The 18,305-nt window shown below is 35.2% G+C and overlaps 2 protein-coding genes across 7 annotated transcripts; both read left to right on the top strand.

The window, feature by feature from the left end:
- The first annotated feature begins 198 nt into the window (after positions 1 to 198).
- Positions 199 to 7,308, top strand: LOC133697639 (ABC transporter B family member 4-like). Of its 4 annotated transcripts, none has more exons than XM_062120339.1 (13): positions 199 to 661; positions 1,377 to 1,794; positions 2,170 to 2,224; positions 2,330 to 2,505; positions 2,584 to 2,805; positions 2,885 to 3,123; positions 3,236 to 3,761; positions 3,946 to 4,219; positions 4,426 to 5,312; positions 5,392 to 5,658; positions 5,782 to 6,045; positions 6,185 to 6,478; positions 6,618 to 7,308. In XM_062120339.1, the coding sequence occupies exons 2-13, from the start codon at positions 1,447 to 1,449 to the stop codon at positions 6,972 to 6,974; spliced, it is 3,909 nt and encodes a 1,302-aa protein (XP_061976323.1). In that variant the 5' UTR covers positions 199 to 661; positions 1,377 to 1,446; the 3' UTR covers positions 6,975 to 7,308. The 4 variants fall into 4 exon arrangements, with proteins under 4 accessions (XP_061976323.1, XP_061976321.1, XP_061976322.1 ...); XM_062120337.1 differs by having other exon boundaries at positions 200 to 590; XM_062120338.1 differs by lacking the exon at positions 199 to 661 and adding an exon at positions 896 to 1,070.
- Positions 7,309 to 9,879: 2,571 nt separating this feature from the next.
- LOC133695709 (INCREASED PETAL GROWTH ANISOTROPY 1-like protein 1) lies at positions 9,880 to 17,546 on the top strand. Of its 3 annotated transcripts, XM_062117635.1 has the most exons (9): positions 9,880 to 10,113; positions 10,303 to 10,343; positions 14,444 to 15,065; positions 15,238 to 15,666; positions 15,776 to 15,907; positions 16,209 to 16,390; positions 16,486 to 16,597; positions 16,812 to 16,955; positions 17,037 to 17,546. In XM_062117635.1, exons 3-9 carry the CDS (start codon positions 14,532 to 14,534, stop codon positions 17,148 to 17,150), a joined length of 1,647 nt encoding a protein of 548 aa, XP_061973619.1. In that variant the 5' UTR covers positions 9,880 to 10,113; positions 10,303 to 10,343; positions 14,444 to 14,531; the 3' UTR covers positions 17,151 to 17,546. The 3 variants fall into 3 exon arrangements, with proteins under 3 accessions (XP_061973619.1, XP_061973622.1, XP_061973621.1); XM_062117638.1 differs by lacking the exons at positions 9,880 to 10,113; positions 10,303 to 10,343 and adding an exon at positions 13,934 to 14,061; XM_062117637.1 differs by lacking the exons at positions 9,880 to 10,113; positions 10,303 to 10,343 and having other exon boundaries at positions 13,953 to 15,065.
- Positions 17,547 to 18,305: the final 759 nt, after the last annotated feature.

The raw sequence follows: 18,305 nt of genomic DNA, 5'->3' as shown, positions 1-18,305 counted from the left end.
GCTAGCTCCTGCATGTGCAGTGCTACATTGATCATATATATATATATATATAATATGTAGGGATATAGGGCTGAACTAGTGAGGGCATCAACTAATATGCATGTGCTATGATCAATGTAGGACAATGATAAGAACAATTTCCAAACCAGTCTTTTTCTTTATATAGATAGATAAATATAGTGTTTCGGGTGAGGTTGTAGGAGGATCGCAATCAACATATATATATATCATGCGGTCCCCCAGGTAGCTAGCTATCATCTTTTCGAATGTAGTCGGAAGCATTTACAAAAAATATGGAGCAAGCTGGAATAGAATGGCTAGTGACACAGGATGTGATCGAATTCTGATATTACACTTTGAATATATTACTCTTAAAACTGAAAATGACTCATTCAATCTTGAAAACCTAGCAGGCTAAAATTTAACCATGTAGTCTCAGACCTGGCATATATATTCTGATAGAGCCCATGTTGCTTGTAAAGTGGAGTCAGTGAAGGATGACATTAATGGGGTTGACACATATAACGGCAGGGGACAAGCACAAATGCAGTGTCAACGCAGCTCACACTCCTTAATCGGTTGAACAAGTGGTAATTGATGACATCAAATTCCACTTCTGATACGTGTTTTCAATTTTGATCTCATACACCTTAGCACCAATGTTAGTTGTTCTTCTGTTCCATCTCTTAGTGAATTAATGTTTTCTCTACAAGCTGTATGGCATCCAAGTTTAGTCTTTACTAGCTAGTCGTTAATGGGGGGAGTGGGGAATTGAGGTCATTCATTCCGTTCTTCTGACATGTCAGGAATCAGTATATATGCCTCGAGGTCTGCAAGGAGTTTTTATAGCCTTGCCATTTTATAGTCCTTAATAAGGTTCTCTTCTTCAACATGGGTTATGAATTCTAGCTAATTTGTTGAATTGCGATTGTACTAATTTGTACCGATCAATCATGACTGTGGCAACCCGACCTGGTCTTGACTGTTGTTTTCTTTTCTCTTACTTGGGTTTGCCTCTTGGTTCCGTTTGAAAACCTTTCCTCAAAGTTGTCCTTTGAATCTTTTGGCAGGTGAGGTTCTCTGGCATTTAGAATCAGCTTGGTTCCATTCTATTTTACCGCTCTCATAATACCTGTCTGCTTAAGCTTTAAGCAGCGGCAACCTTCACGGAATTCCCCTTTCTGACTTTTAGGATTTAAGCAGCAGCGTTTTGTTTCCAAATCAAAATCATTTCTTTTCAATAAATTCAATAGTGCTTCGGAAGACATAGGCTTCCAGAAAATAAAGATTTGTCAAAGCATTGTTGCAATGAATCCATCTTTTAGCTCTTATCAAGAATTTGGCAATTGAGGCAGTTGATATTGTTTCTCTTGCAGCTGTAATCCGACCATAAAGGTTCCCCAAAGCACCCCGCGTCAACTATAACAAAGAATCATTGGAGACAACATGGCTGATGAAAATGGTTTGCAAGGAGATAGAAAGCTTGAGCAGGCTGGAGCAACAACGAGCCATTCAGAAATTGTGGAGTCAGAGATCCAAGCCGTAGAAAAGAATGACAACCAACAAGAATCAGAAAAGAGCAAGGACAAAAAGGAAAGCACTAATGTAGTGCCATATTACAAGCTTTTCTCCTTTGCTGACCCCACAGATTATCTATTAATGTTTGTCGGCACCATTGCTGCAATTGGAAATGGAACCTGCATGCCCATCATGACGATACTATTTGGGCAAGTAGTAAATGCATTTGGAAGTACTAGTACGAACATTGAAGAAGTGACTCATGAAGTTTCCCAGGTATAGCAACTATATTCTGCTAACAACACAACTCATCCATATCGATGCATCATCTGATACATATGAAATTGCAGTATATATTTAAGTTCTTTAACTTGAACTTACTTCCACACTAACATTCTGCAACATGAGGGTGAGTATTCTGTGTAGAAAATTTTGTTGCAAGGTATATTAACCACTACTTGTGATTTGGATTGGTTGGATTTTCAAGGAACTTGCTCTTGCTAATACTATCTGCATTTACCTGTTGCCTGGTAATACTACCCAACTTTACCCGCCTGGTAATCTCCTCAAGGAAGATGATCGCTATGTAATCCTATCCTGTTATGGAACCCATTATTAGTTGTAACTCATCCATATTTTCCATATCCTCAGGTAGCTCTGAAGTTTGTTTACTTGGGACTGGGTGCCATGGTTGCAGCATTCCTTCGTAAGTCCACATTATTATTCACCAGTCATGGCTTAATCCTTAAAAAATTGTTAGAGGCTTAGAGCTAAATTGAGAACTGAAATACCTGAGTTTGATTTGTACCAGAGGTATCTTGTTGGATGGTCACCGGGGAGAGGCAGGCTGCGCGAATAAGAAATTTGTACTTGGGAGCCATTCTCAGGCAAGAAATCGGCTTTTTCGATAACGAAACTCACACAGGAGAAATTATTGGGAGGATGTCGGGTGACACTATTCTAATTCAAGATGCCATGGGTGAGAAGGTATTGACATATATTTTCTTAGAAAATGCTAGTAAATAGAATCTGCTGTATCATCTTACTTGTTAATTTTTGTTGCAGGTGGGAAAGTTCTTGCAGCTATTTACAACATTCACTGCAGGTTTTGTCATAGCCTTTATTAAGGGATGGAAACTTACTCTTGTCATGGCATCTTCCATTCCCCTTCTCGTCCTATCTGGTGCCGTCATGGCCATTACTGTGTCAAAGATGGCATCCCGTGGGCAAACTGCTTATTCACATGCAGCAAATATCGTGGACCAGTCAATTGGTTCCATCAGAACGGTATGCGCAATTGGATAAGAAATAGTTTCTTTGCCACTTCATTTCAGAATCATGATCATGATGGCCATTTCCAACGCAGGTTGTATCATTTACAGGGGAGAAGCAAGCTGTGGTTCAATACAACAAGTCTTTGACCGAAGCTGTCAAAACTGGGGTGCAAGAGGGCTTGGCTATAGGAGTCGGTTTTGGTGTGGTTGCACTTATTGTATTCTCCACTTACGCTTTGGCTGTATGGTTTGGTGCTAAAATGATTCTGAATGATGGATATAATGGAGGAGATGTTGTAAATGTAAATTTTGCAGTGTTGACCGGCTCCATGTAAGTTGCAGTCTGCCTCTTTTTCATTTTTCTGAAAGATCAATCTCTCTTGAGTTGTGTTAAGAACATTTTACTTTATTTCTTAAATCATTTTGATTTATTTGTTTGTCAGGTCTCTAGGACAGTCATCTTCTTGCTTAAGTGCATTTTCTGCTGGGAGAGCTGCAGCGTTTAAGTTGTTCGAGGTAATTGATAGAAAGTCACAAATAGATTCTTACAACAGCAACGGACGGACACTAGATGATATTCAGGGAGATATAGAACTGAAGGATATTCATTTCAGTTATCCAGCAAGACCCGATGAGCAAATATTCAATGGCTTCTCTCTCGCAATACCTCCCGGTACAACTGCAGCTTTGGTTGGAAAGAGTGGAAGTGGGAAATCTACAATTATTGGTTTGATTGAGAGGTTTTACGACCCGCACGCCGGCGAAGTTCTAATAGACGGCGTTAACCTCAAAGAGTTCCAGCTCAAATGGATTAGACAGAAAATTGGCCTGGTCAGCCAAGAACCTGTGTTGTTTGCTTGTAGCATTAAAGATAATATTGCCTATGGGAAGGATGGTGCAACTAGTGAAGAAATCAAAACTGCTGCTGAACTTGCCAATGCTGCCAAGTTCATAGATAAACTTCCTCAGGTTTAAATAGAGATGCAATTAAAATTTGTTTTCTTTTATTTGGAATTTTTATTCCAAGAAAGCTTTTAAGTTAATATAATATCAGTAGAGCCATTGTGTGTGTGGCTTTCAGACTTAATAAGACAACAAACCTGGGTGCTTGGGTGATTTATCATTGTTAACTAACAAGAGTAGATGCTTTCAGGGACTTGACACGATGGTTGGGGAGAATGGCACTCAGCTATCTGGCGGCCAAAAACAGAGAATTGCTATTGCTAGAGCAATTCTAAAAGATCCAAGAATACTCCTTCTAGATGAAGCCACAAGTGCTCTTGATACAGAATCTGAAAGAATTGTGCAAGACGCATTAGACAGGATTATGATCAACCGAACCACAGTTGTTGTAGCTCATCGCTTGAGTACAGTAAGGAATGCTGATGCAATTGCCGTTCTTCACCATGGGAAAATTGTTGAAAAAGGTACTGCTTTTGCTCACATTCCTCTCTCTTAATTGGTTACCAAATTTGATTAATGTATAATGTAGTGGAAAACAAATTGTTCTTGATTATTTCACTTTGTTGATTAATAAGTATTCCTTATTTTAGAATGACAAAAAAGTGTTTCCCTCCCTCTCTGTCTCTCACACTCATAGATTACTGCATCCTGATTCACATTAACTGACCAGGTTCCCACAAGGAGCTGACCAAAGATCCTGAGGGAGCATATTATCAGCTTATAAGATTGCAGGAAATGAGGACAGCAAAAAACAATGATGTTCTAAATAATCCAGATGGGCCAGAAAGCTTAGCAGATTCTGATAGACATTTAAGTAAACGCTCATCTTTCCGACGATCAATAAGTCGAGGCTCATCCCTTGGACACAGTAGTCGTCACTCATTCTCAGCTGCATTTGGTGTGCCCACTGGAATTGATCTTCCAGATACAGCAACAGCAGAGCCCTATATTCTTGATTCAGAGCCATCCGAACCACTTCCAGAAGTCCCACTTTTTCGCCTAGCCTATCTTAACAAACCAGAGATCCCAGTGTTAGTGCTAGCTGCATTGGCTGCAATAGTGGCTGGTGCAATATTACCTGTTTTCGGAATACTGGTCTCTTCTATGATCAAAACATTTTTTGAGCCACCAAATAAACTCAAAAAGGATTCAGCATTTTGGGCATTAATGTTCGTTGGTATCGGCGCGATATCTTTATTTATTCAGCCCGTAAAGCACTCTCTTTTTGCAGTGGCTGGTTGTAAATTGATAAAAAGGATTCGATCAATGTGCTTTGAGAAAGTGATTTATATGGAAGTAGGCTGGTTTGATCAACCTGAACATTCAAGTGGTGCAATTGGTGCAAGACTTTCCGCAGATGCAGCTATGGTGAAAGGTCTGGTTGGAGACGCACTTGGTATGCTAGTTCAAAATCTTGGAACTGCAGTTGTTGCTTTGTTTATCGCCTTTCAAGCATGTTGGCAACTGGCTTTCATCATGCTTGCCTTGCTACCTCTTCTAGGAGTTAATGGATTTATTCAACAAAAATTCATGAAAGGTTTCAGCGCAGATGCAAAGGTTAGTCAATCTGTAAGATTATTCTACATATCATGCAAATAGACACGCAATATCAGTAATTAAGTTTAGATGCTTACAGAAAATGTATGAGGAAGCAAGTCAAGTTGCAAATGATGCAGTACGGAACATTAGAACGGTTGCATCTTTCTGTTCGGAAGCGAAAGTGACCGGACTTTACCAACAGGCTTGTAAAGGTCCCTTGAAGACAGGTATGAGGCAAGGGTTGGTAAGTGGGATAGGATTTGGACTATCTTTCTTCTTGCTCTACGCAGTCTATGCTGCCTGTTTCTATGCTGGATCCCGTCTTGTCAATGCTGGCGTCACAACATTTTCTGAGGTTTTTCGCGTAAGTCTCTTCTCTGCCTTAACAGGATTTACAAGTTTCCATTTGCAACATTCACTAACTGAGCACATGAGAAGTAAAATGATTCCTTAAGGTTACCAATTATAAACTATTGTTGGTTTGCAGGTATTTTTTGCTCTCACTATGGCATCATTTGGGATTTCTCAAACAAGTTCCCTCGGTCCTGATATCATGAAAGCAAAGTCTGCTGCAGCTTCTGTATTTGCAATTCTTGACCGAAACTCAAAAATAGACTCTACTGATGATTCTGGGACAGCAATAGAAAATTTTAAAGGAGATATTGAGTTTCAACATGTCAGTTTCATATACCCCACAAGACCTGATGTCCAAATTTTCAGAGATCTATGCTTAAAAATTCGTTCTGGCAAGGTAACTCTATGTCAGTTTCCTTCAATGTTTTTTAGTGCAATCATTTCTAGACCAAGCGTGCGCGGTTAAGACTAGAACCAGAACTACACATGGTACCATAATCTCTTCTGTATTTAATTGTATAAATTTCATTTTTCAGACAGTTGCTCTAGTTGGAGAAAGTGGCAGTGGGAAATCAACAGTGATCTCATTGCTGCAGAGATTTTATGATCCTGATTCAGGTTACATAACATTAGACGGAGTTGAAATCCAGAAGCTACAAATCAAGTGGTTAAGACAGCAAATGGGCCTAGTCAGCCAGGAGCCTTTGTTATTTAACGACACTATCCGAGCCAACATTGCATATGGAAAGGAAGGAATCGCAACGGAGGCAGAGATTTTAGCTGCGTCAGAATTGGCAAATGCCCACAAGTTCATCAGTAGCTTACAACAGGTTCGTAAGAAGACCTGTCATAATAAGCTTTTGTCAGCATATGATAACAAATTACTTACTATATGATAACAACTGGAATAATAACAATCATGATCATAAATGCTTGCGGGAGTGATTGTTTTCAGAAAATATTGCGCAGGGTTACGACACAGTTGTAGGTGACCGAGGCATCCAATTATCAGGTGGACAGAAGCAACGAGTGGCAATAGCACGTGCGATCATAAAGGCTCCGAAAATATTACTGCTAGATGAAGCAACCAGTGCTCTGGATGCAGAATCTGAACGAGTAGTTCAAGATGCATTGGAAAAAGTTATGGTGAATAGAACCACTGTGATAGTGGCCCATCGGTTATCCACGATCAAGAATGCTGATGTTATAGCAGTGGTTAAGAATGGTGTGATTGCAGAGAAGGGAAAGCATGACACTTTGATGAATATCAAGGATGGTGTCTACGCTTCCTTGGTATCATTACATACAAGTGCTTCATCGTCCTGAATCAAACATTGGAGGCCTATGTTGATCATATATATATATATATATATATGCGTGCATGGTTGATGGTTTGGAAGTAGTACTATTTTCTGCAGGGTATGATGAGAGTAGAGGATTCGATCTACGTATAAATATTATCTTTTCACCATAAATTAAAGAGTAATTCTGTGTGTTGCTGCGATTAATATCCATTGATTTCTTCAAGTCACGAGGTCACCGATTGATGTATATATGACAAGGTAGTGGCGAAGGTAGAAGAAAGAGAAGAATTCTACCTAAAATATTGTCTTAATGAAACACTTTTTAATTAAGTTTATATTGCCTTTTCATGTTTCAATCCCTTTCTTTCCTTTCTTTCTTCTTCAATCTCTCTCCCATGTTCTTTATCATACCCACTGAGTTTTTTCCCTCAAGATTTTTATGAGGTTATGAAGCGAAGACTTCATAGTTCTATTAGCTCTAGTAAGTGATAACAAGTCTTTTTGTTTTTTTTTTCTTTTACCTTTGTGAGTTTTTAGTTTTTTTATAGGGTTAATTTACCTTTGCCACCCTCTATTTTGAGTGTGAGTATACTTTTGTAAACGTTGCACTTCTCAACTCTTTTTTTTTTCTTTTTTTTTTTTTGTGATTGCACTTTTAACCATTCATTAAAAATATTAGTTGATTAGTAGAAACTGAGTTGATTTTTGGTCAAATTGTTATAAGATAATCAAATAACCCTTAAAAAGATAATGATTGTCTAAAATAGACAAGAAAATAATGTCTATTTTTGTTAAAAATATGAAGTTTGAAAATTCATTCAATATTTCACTCAATCCCATTTATGAAGTTTGCAAAATGTGTTGCTTCTATTCATAATCAAGCATGTCGTCCTTTATTATTATTATTATTATTATTATATATAAAATCGGAATATTATATAATAACAAGCAAATCAATTAAAGATGGCACATTAACATCTGAAAATACCGTTTCAACAACCGCTGTTTTTTGTACTTCACATATATTTTGCGTATCTTTGTCAAAGGGAGACGACAACAGAGGGCAAAAACCTTACAAGATACGAGTGATCATCAAGTACATGAGTTTTCTTGTAAAGTGACCAAAGACACGAGTTTTACACGCCCATATCATCTCTGTGGTAATTTCAAAATCCCAACTTCAGTTTTGAAGGCATGATAGAGTCATGTGTTAATTTGCGGCTCGGATATAAAAAATCTTCTAAATATAATAAAATAAAAATACATACAGGTTCTCGGATGATTATTGATATAATTTAGTTGATTTCATCGATAAAAAAAAAACCTAGATAACTAGTTAAAAAATCTATAATTAAAATCAAGAAAAAAGTGACGATGTTAAAAGAAGAAAAAACTCTCAACTCAATTCCTTATCTATAACGAGTATAAAATTAAATTATATAAGGATTGTTTTGATACGATCCAGTTGATTTTATCTGTATAAAAACAACCCAAATAAAAAATTAAAAATTTTTAAAAATAAAATTGAAAGGAAAAAAAAAAAAGAAACAAGGGGAGAGCTTAAAGTCTTCAGCAATGAAGCAGCTTTCAGCTAGTAGGTTAATTGTACTCACAAACTCTCTAAACGTAAGTTAAAAAAGGAAATTAATTAACTAACTAACTTACAAAATGCATGTAAGGCGAAATTAATGTCCAAGAACAAGAACTAATTAATGATATATATATCATAGCCTTGGACACGTCTTTGGAGTGACAGAAAATGGATAATTCATTTGCTCTCCTTTCCCCGACCTCCCAACCACTACTACTTATTTTGGATTTGTTGTTCATGGAATCTGACCATAATTAAGATTTGTGTTTGTTTGTTAATGTCATTAATTAATATTTAGGAAGTGATGATCTTGACTGGATTTCACTCCTAATTAATTAAATAATGCCATCATAAAGGATCATGACTACAATTGTGTTGCCTAATTGTGAAGGGACAACACGATTCTCACTTGATGATCGATCGATGATCCCGTCCATTAATTAATTAATTAACAGAAGAGAAGCTCAAAATAGGTAATTAAGAAAATCAGTACTAGAATAATTCCCACAATTAATTTCGACCCAACAACACCTAGCGAGTATACCGATTTTATTATAGCAGCTAGCTTACTCAAGATTATAATTACTCTTTTTTATTCAATCTGCGAGCTAGCTAGCTAGCTCGAAAGAGTTAATTCAATATACTATTTTAAAAAAAAACAAATATTGAATTCTTAAAAAACTTCCAATTCCAATTTTAGTTAAAAAGACATTACCAACAAAATCTCTAAGACAATTTTGTTGTTCATCGAGACATGTCATTTCATTAATTTTATTTATTTATTCTATCTAAAGACAATAACAAAACATTATCTTAAAATTAGTGCAGGGAGAGATTAATTATGAAAGAGGAAATAACCCTAAGACTTTGTTTAAAAACGTGAGTGCGGCTCTAGTTGCATCTATTATGCTTTTGATTTGAATGTTAAAAAATTATTTTAACTCAAAAACTTAATTAAAACAAGATTTTAAGATATGGTTTATATTATTTTCTAACGCATCTGTTTAAGTAAAATTTTTTTAAGCTTGAAATTTGCACAAGTCTATGTTGCTTAATTTTTATCAAATAAATAAGGATGGTGAGATTCGAACTCGTGACCGCATGGTTATCAAGGCTTTGATACCATGTAAAAGAATCATCTCAACCAAAAACAACTTTAACTATTAAATAAGATTCTCAAAATATAATTTATATTATTCTCTAACATTGAAAATACAGGTAATACCGCAATCACTCCGTGTTCACACACAAGCACTAAATCACAACCACAACGGCACTTATATATTTGTGTGTGCGGAGACACTTGCTTCTACTCTCTTGTCATTTGATGCGAAGGTGCAACAAACAAACAGAAACGTTTACCCAGCTTCTCATATTTCATTTTCAAATCACCAAGAAGCTAGTGTTACTTCAAAGGAAATCTTCTACCTTTCCTCTCTGATCTTGCTGAATATTATTGATCATTTGTTCAACAGCTCTCCTTAGCTAGCTAGCACAGGCACACAAGGCTGTCGTCGTGGTCATAAATCTCGAGAACAATTCCTAGCTCCAAGAAATGCTTTAACTCAAGGTATATTTGTGTATACCATTTAATTTCTCGATCATCAGTACCTCCATGCATGCATATATATCGATCCATCCCTGCAAGTACAATTACTACAGATCTTTAATTACTTCTCTCTGTTAATATATATTAATTCCATATATATTGCAAATACTTTGAAGTAATTAATTGATACTTAATACTCGTTATCATCAGGAGTAGTACTAGTAACAATTTGGATTCTCAGTGTTCATCAGGTACGCCCTCCAATCTTCTTTCTTTCTTTCTTTCTTTGTTTACCAGTTCCCTTCTTTTTTCTTTTCTTTTCCTTTTTCCCTTGTCATAAAATCGGTCCATTCGTGAAGAAAATTGAACCATCCACGGTCTTTCTTATGGATGAAAATACAGTAATTAATAATATTAATTTACGGAAAATATATATAATATGTTGAATAAGTGGATTCCATAAATATAATTAATGATTGAAGTTTTTTTTCCTTCAAAAATGGTTTCAAGTTTGAAATCTTTCAATAATTAAGAGCAGGTTTATGTTCATAGAAAATGTTGAGGGTTAATTGCATCAATAATATTCTTTATATCCGCTTTCAAATATTTCTTGAATAAAATGATATTTTCGATGAGGGAAAGCCTTTAGGTATGGCAATTTGCATAAAACAATTAATTAGGAGTAATTCTTTTATTATTTATTATTTCTTTGAAATTCAGTCTTAATTAATTTATATAAATAAGTGAGAAAATATTATTACTATCAAATAAAAAACAATATTACGCTCTATATTAAAGTGATGATCATTATCACTTCATTTAAGTTGGATCCAGAACATCCCATTAATTAATGCCTTCGATTACCTCTTTAGAGCTGGTTTAGTAATTAATTTAATTAATAGATATCCATTAATTGAATCTTAACTATTAGAAATTGCTAATTAATTACAATATTTATTCCTAAACAAGTACAGTATCTTTTTTATCCATCTCAAATCAGTCCTTCCTATACACTACAGATGATGAATTGGCCCATGACAGAACGAAATACAAAATAGAGAGCCGTGCGTTTCAGCCACCAAAGTTTTTTTTTTTTCCCCTAATAAAACGGTGTCTTATTATGATTACAACGACAGATCATAACCAATATTTTTCACCAGTTATTTGCAGATACATACCACCAGCAAAATATTATAGTTGGTGATCACATGCTATATATATATATATATATATATATATATATATATATATATATATATATATATATATATATATATATATATATATATGAAATTTCGAGAAAATGACTGAAAAATAATGGTCGCCTTTTGCTTTGATGGAGCCTAACCCCACCAAAGCCAGAAAGGGAATATAATTAACTTTTACTAATTTTTCAGTTTTAATTTACATTGAATCCCTTAATTAATTTAGTTTCTTCTAATTATTAAACCTCAATTTGTTTGTCCTACTCCATAGTTATTAAACATGGTTTAAGGTTAACCTGTTACAAGTTCCAGGTTTAGGGGTTGGACAGGTTTACAATAATTTTTTTTTAAAAAAAAACAAAATAATCTTGCTTTTGAAAAAAATAAACCCTTTTAAAATAAAAAAATCATATATTTTTTATTCAATTATAAGTTAATTTAGATTTTTAATAAGATAATAACAGTTCAACTCCCATAATTTTTGTAAAACCTGAATCTAGATCTCGGATGAACGCGTAAAGTCTGGCCATGTTTAATAATAGTGTCATTAAATATTGCATAGTTTATTAATATCATGAATTTACTACTCATTGACTGTAAGAACACGACAGGGAAAACGTTGTCCACAATTTAATTTGATATAATTAATTACTATTAGAATAATTGTCACGTCACTTAACAAACCCAATAAATTTTTGTCAAAATGTTTGGTATGACGACAGAATCCCATAACCGAAAATCATCCATTATTTCAGAGCTATGATAAGGAATATTTTGCTCATTTGCTTTTGTTTACTAATGCTTTGCTAATCTCTGATTATCATTCCAAATTATGCAAACCACTATCAAGCTTAATTGCTTATATTCCCTTAAGCTATACGACAAAGTATATGTTAAATCCATTATCAAACTTGATTAATAATCTGACATTTAGATTAATTGCTCATGAAGTATTGATTAATTACTTAGATTGTTGGGTGCTTTAATTATTAATTAAAACGGTGATTAATTAGTGTTAATACGAACGGCATGGATCATCAGCAACCACATCCTTTCTTTATCCTTGTGCTTGCTTTCCTCCTTGTTAATGTTTCCATGTAATGGTGGCACAGCCAGCCATCACCACTCCTACGTACATTAATTATTCACGTTTCCTTTCTAAATTTAAGAAAAAACTATGAATATATAAAAATGATAAAAACCCAAAACAATTTAAACATTATTTAAGATTTCCTATATATAATAATAAAAAAAAACCCAAAACTATTTCCTAAACATTATTGACAACTACATTAATTAAAGTATTTCACCTGTTTATAAATATAATTCTGTTCTCTTAAGTTCTTTGCTAGTATTAATTACTTCAAAGCAACTCAATCAAATACTTTTCTTTATTTAGCATGAGGATCAAAGGTGGAGAGATTTCCTTTAATTCAAGTAACACTAGCTAGCTTCTTGTTGATTTGAAAATGAAATACGACAAGGGTTATCGTTTAATTTCTCTTTGTTAGTTGAGACGTTGCATCAAAAGATAGAGTAGTAGTAATGGTGTTTTAGGTTATTTCTTATTTCTCGTGTTATCATTAAGATAATATTTGGTTTGATTAATGTCTCGGGACAATAAAAATAATGAAAATATATTTTTATATATTCTGTGTTTTAAAAATATAAAAATTTATTTTTAAAAGTATTGTTATAAAAATTTTATCTTTATCTTTTTAATCAAATATATTTTTATTAAGTTAGTGTTTAGTTTGATTATCATCTTAGAAAATAAAAGATGGAGACAATGAGAATGGAAAGAACATGTCTTTTTATATATTTTATTTTAAGAGTATAAAAATTTACTTTAAAATTTTTCTAGAAATTTCTGTCTCTTCAATCAAATATGTTTTTATTTTTAATTTTTTTTCCCTAATTTCAACCCACAACTTACTTCCATTTTCTCTATAATTAGCCTTATTCTTATGCTAATTCCAACTTAAATAATCGAGGGTTGTATGTGGTTTCTGTTTTCAAATTTGATTCCTAGAAACAAAAAACTGAAACGATATCGTACCATCCCTAATGTTAAGCATGGATCTTCTACTTCAACGAAATTGTAGGTTTTAGTTGTGGACCAACCCTAGACGGCTACAAAATGACCTTACAAATTAGGGGAGTGGTCTAATTGAGCTTAGGTACTAGCGACAAATTAAATGTATATTTGGCCGATGATTAAATTGTAAGCTTTAAGGTATCCCTTTCAATCATCCACGCGTATCAATTTTAAGATTCTCCACCAAGGGAGGGAGGGAGGGAGGGTGTCCTTCCTTGTTATTCCTCATATTCCAAAACGTGTGCTTCTCCCGTTTACATCAAGGACCCATCTCTCGAGCCGTCCCACCACTGCTTGAAAGTGAATCTCTGACTCGTCCATTTTGTTTGTATCTGAGGTTAAAAAATATTAAAATAATAGCTTTTTATAATATATTTTTAATATTACCATATCAAAATAATTTAAAAATATATAAAAAATTATTTAAAATAAAAAAATTTTCTAATTTTAAAAAAAACTTTAAAAACATAAAAATCCACAAACAGGGCCCCCCCGTACCAATGAGACACGAAACGTAACTGAAAAGAAGATGGTAGTGATTAATTAGTTATTAATGCACTTTCTAACCGCTGCCGGACGCTTCCTTGTCTGAAACTGAAAGAGCTGGACTTTTCACTATTCTCTACTTGCATCTTTACGTTCAAATAATCTAATCGATTGTTCAAGGTAAATCAATCCAGAGAAGTTTCAGTTACTCCTAAACATTCCATTTCCACCTAAATATCTCTCATAACTAGTAATTAAAGATCAGTGATGAGAGCAGTGAGTGCTGAGTCGCATGCAGCTTCTTTTGACTGATTGGCAGTATAAGAACAACCATAAAGTTTGAGTCTTTTGTGGGATTCTTTTTTATCATGTTGTGTTCTTGAAATAGTTGGTGGTCAATGCATCAATTCACTGCCCCAGAAACATTGACCTCCGGCTCACAGGGTTCCCCCTTCACAACCTTTTTCCTCCAAAGCAACCCTAGCACAAGACATGCCAAGTTTCCCATCTCTGTCCCTTTTCATTTTTGTACTGAGTTGTGTTTTTCTTCTTCTTGTTTCAGTGTAGCACTGTTTATTTGGCACCCCTTGTTATCCTTAGCAAACATTTCGTAGTCAAGATTCTTGCAAAACTCACAAAAGGGGCCAGCCATGTCACAACATTCCACAACCCCATCTCGACACAGAGTCAATTTTAAGACACCAAAACCAGCCGAGGTTGCTAATAATGGGTCACCGGTACCATCACCAGCCAACAAAACAAGAGCAAAATCCGTGCCTCCAGATGTGAAGAAAGACACCAAGGTAAGGAAGTCGCTGGTGGGGAACAACAAGCCAAAATCTGGAGAGCTGGTTGTGGGATCTCAGGATGTAACAGTGGTGGGTCGCTCCGTGAACCGACCAGGTAGCGAGCAATTTGCTAGGCCAAGGAGGCAAAGGCCCGTGTTGGATCCTATTAATGCTAGTAGAAGAAATGAAGAAGAGAGCTATAAAAAGGGGTTGCACGAGAAACTTGAATTGTCTGAGACTTTGATTAACGATTTGCAGTCTGAGGTTTTGGCTTTAAAGGTAGAATTGGATAAAGCGAATGGCTTGAACCAAGAGCTCGAGTTGCAGAACAAGAAGCTCACTGAGGATCTTGCTGCTGCTGAAGCTAAGGTTTCAGCTCTTAACACTCGTCACCAGGTGAGGATATAAACTTATTTTCCCCTTCTTTGATGACTTGATTGTGTTGCAGGGGAGAACAAATGTATTTGATTGAGTTGCTTTTACAAAAGAGCAGCAGTTTTAGGAAACATTCTTATGCTCATTGATATGATCTTTTTTTGAATTGTTACTATTTAATTTTCAATCGAAGGAGTCTGTTGGAGAGCACCAGAGGCCAAGATTTAAGGACATTCAGAAACTTATTGCCATCAAATTGGAAAACTCACCAGTTAAGAAGGAAGCAATCAATGGGCCAAATAAAGTTAAAACCCCACAGTCACCACCACCACCACCAGTACCACGTTTCATATCCAAAGCTGATGTTGCAGAAAGGAAGGCTCCAACTTGTCCATCCTTGATGCCACCTCCACCTCCACCACCCCTACCCCCAATGCGGCCTCTAGCAAGAGCAACTACTGCTCCTAAAACTCCAGCAATTGTAGAATTCTATAATTCAATAAGAAAGCAAGAGGGTAAGAGAGATTCTCCAGGACTGCGGAGTCAGTATAAACCAGAGAAAACTAGTGCACACAGCAGCATAGTTGGAGAGATCCAAAATCGCTCCACACATCTATTAGCTGTAAGCATTTTGAGATTTTGAGTTTTCAACCTGTAACTGCTTGTTTTGTTGCTGTTGGTTCTGCCCCATATTTTTGTTTGAGCAATTGTCAACTGCTGAATTTTTGTAGATAAAAGCGGACATTGAAACAAAGGGTGATTTCATCAATGGTCTTATTCAGAAAGTGCTAGCTGCAGCTTATACAGATATTGAGGATGTCTTAAAATTCGTGGATTGGCTTGACGGTGAACTCTCATCTTTGGTGAGTTTCAAAGCCTTTGAAAGTCATTCATTAGCCAGTACGTGGCTGAGTTACTCGGTAGATGTTTAGAGTTGTCATTAGTTGTTCTATAATTTACTGCTGCTGCTGTATATATGTTGCGGACATGAATAGTCACCCAACGACAAATGAGAGAAGGTAGAAACAGGCAATCTGTGTATTATTAGGAAACCTGAAATCATCAATGAGATTGGTGTCTCTACAAAACTTAGATCAGTTTCCTCTACTGCATTCATCTTCGCATTTATTTCTAATCTTTCTGCCTGTACCCTGTCTTGTACAGGCTGATGAACGAGCTGTGTTAAAGCATTTCAAGTGGCCGGAGAAGAAAGCAGATGCAATCAGAGAAGCGGCTATAGAATATCGTGGCCTTAAACTATTAGAAAGTGAGATATCTTCCTTTAAGGATGACTCTAATAATCCATGTGGAACTGCCTTGAAAAAGATGGCTGTCTTACATGACAAGTAAGGATTATATGTTTTTGGTTGCCTAACTAAAATTATGCCATTTGAAGTGTAATATTATTATTCACCAACTGGTGTGTTTCCCGGTTACGCAGGTCAGAGCGAAGCATTCAAAAGCTGATTAAACTTAGAAACTCCGTTATGAACTCTTATCAGGCTTGGAAGATTCCAACTGATTGGATGCTTGATTCGGGAATTGTAAGCAAGGTATGCCTTTCTTTCTGTATCTTCTTTCTTGTTTACTTTTACATGCAGAGTATTACAGAGGTGAAACTTTTTCTCATGCTATGCCAGCCAATATACTTGTGTTGGTAAATGATGAGGACTTGTCTGCATGTGCTCAAATAACTGCTGCTGATTTGTCAGTGCATGGATCTGTTTTACGTTTCCCGTGAACTGTAAAGTTGTAATATCATTGCAGATAAAGCAGGCTTCTATGAGGCTGGCAAAGATGTACATGAAGAGAGTGATAACAGAACTTGAATTGGCCCGTAATTCTGAGAGAGAATGCAATCAAGAAGCTCTCCTGCTTCAAGGTTTGCATTTTGCATATAGGGCTCACCAGGTAATTCTCGAGCCAGCTACTCCTGCGGTTTTAATCCTTGTTGTGGGCAATTTTCATGTTTTCTGCTGTGTATACCTGCAGTTTGCTGGATGTCTTGATTCAGAAACAATGTGTGCTTTTGAAGAGATAAGACAGCGGGTTCCGGGACACCTAGGAGGATCTCGAGAATTACTAGCTGCCATACCATCATCATGAGAAGATAGACAACACCTTTTGAAGCCAGCTTAGGTTTTTGTAAGAATCAATGGTTGAGCTCGAGCATTTGTCTTCTTTCTTCCCTATGCTATGTTTATCAAAATATCTTTAGCAGCTGGAAGTAAAACCCTGATCATCTGGTAGGATAAAGAGATGAAGATTACGCTTATACGGAACTTGTGTTATGAACTTTAAATTGAGAAGAAATTGTACCTTATATTAGGCAGATATTTGGAACAGATATGGTGGATGAGCACACAAGCAACAAGAAATAAATTAGTGTATAATATTAACTAGTTGTTTTCCAACCAGAGTGAGTTTTCATGTAATAATTCACTGAGAAAGGATATATTGTTAGTAAGGTGCCATTGAATGATACTTTTTATTTGGAATTTATCTATTTTGTTGCTTTATTTTCACCTATTTATCTTTGTTTTCAAATCTAAATTAATCCGTTTTGAAATTTAAAAAAAAAACTCGGTTAATATTTTATTGATCTGGATTTGATCCGATTAAAATTTAGCTATCAACATATCAATTTTTTCAAAAGAAAAATTGTTTAAAGTAGTTTTAATTTAAAAAAATTATTATTTTTATGTTAATATCTTTTTAAACTACGACTCAAATTCTACTATATTATAATCTTGTATGGAGTTTTAAAACTATACAATCTATTGAAAAAACTCTTCTCTTGTCAAATTGGTTAATTAGGTATGTTAGCTAAATATAATATAATCCAAGATGCTATTGAATGAATGAAGGATGATTTCTATTTTGGTCAAATTCGGTGTGAAGCGTTTGTTTGAAGAATTAATGGACTCCATTCTTTGACCATATATTTAGACTTTTGAACCTTGTTCCAAAACCTAGATTGGCGGTGGATGGGGAATCTAACTTGAAATTTTTTATTTTTTTTTAACACATTATTTAGAGTTTTTTATTTTTTTTTATTTTTAAAAAAATTGATTGTTCTTGGTCAAGTCACTCGATCTTTCACTTAGACATTGACTTGTCTTCATCTTAAATATATCTTCTATTATAATATACTAATGACCAGTGAAGCTTATTAAATTAGTTCAAACTCATATTAATCTCTCTCTTTTTTCAAAATATTTAAGTTAAAACCATAAAACCCGGCCTGACTCGGCAGGTAAA

The sequence above is a fragment of the Populus nigra genome, chromosome 6, assembly GCF_951802175.1.
Source record: "Populus nigra chromosome 6, ddPopNigr1.1, whole genome shotgun sequence".
Taxonomy (NCBI): domain Eukaryota; kingdom Viridiplantae; phylum Streptophyta; class Magnoliopsida; order Malpighiales; family Salicaceae; genus Populus; species Populus nigra.
The sequence above is the reverse complement of the archived record's forward strand: the minus strand, read 5'-3'. Positions and strand labels throughout refer to the sequence as shown.

Excerpts from the sequence above, each read along its gene's own strand:
- LOC133697639 (XM_062120339.1), top strand. The coding sequence starts at position 1,447 with ATGGCTGATGAAAATGGTTTGCAAGGAGATAGAAAGCTTGAGCAGGCT. Across the intron at positions 1,795-2,169 it reads TGACTCATGAAGTTTCCCAG|GTAGCTCTGAAGTTTGTTTA; the intron begins GTATAGCAACTA and ends CCATATCCTCAG. Across the intron at positions 2,225-2,329 it reads CATGGTTGCAGCATTCCTTC|AGGTATCTTGTTGGATGGTC; the intron begins GTAAGTCCACAT and ends GATTTGTACCAG.
- LOC133695709 (XM_062117635.1), top strand. The coding sequence starts at position 14,532 with ATGTCACAACATTCCACAACCCCATCTCGACACAGAGTCAATTTTAAG. Across the intron at positions 15,667-15,775 it reads GCTCCACACATCTATTAGCT|ATAAAAGCGGACATTGAAAC; the intron begins GTAAGCATTTTG and ends GAATTTTTGTAG. Across the intron at positions 15,908-16,208 it reads ACGGTGAACTCTCATCTTTG|GCTGATGAACGAGCTGTGTT; the intron begins GTGAGTTTCAAA and ends TGTCTTGTACAG.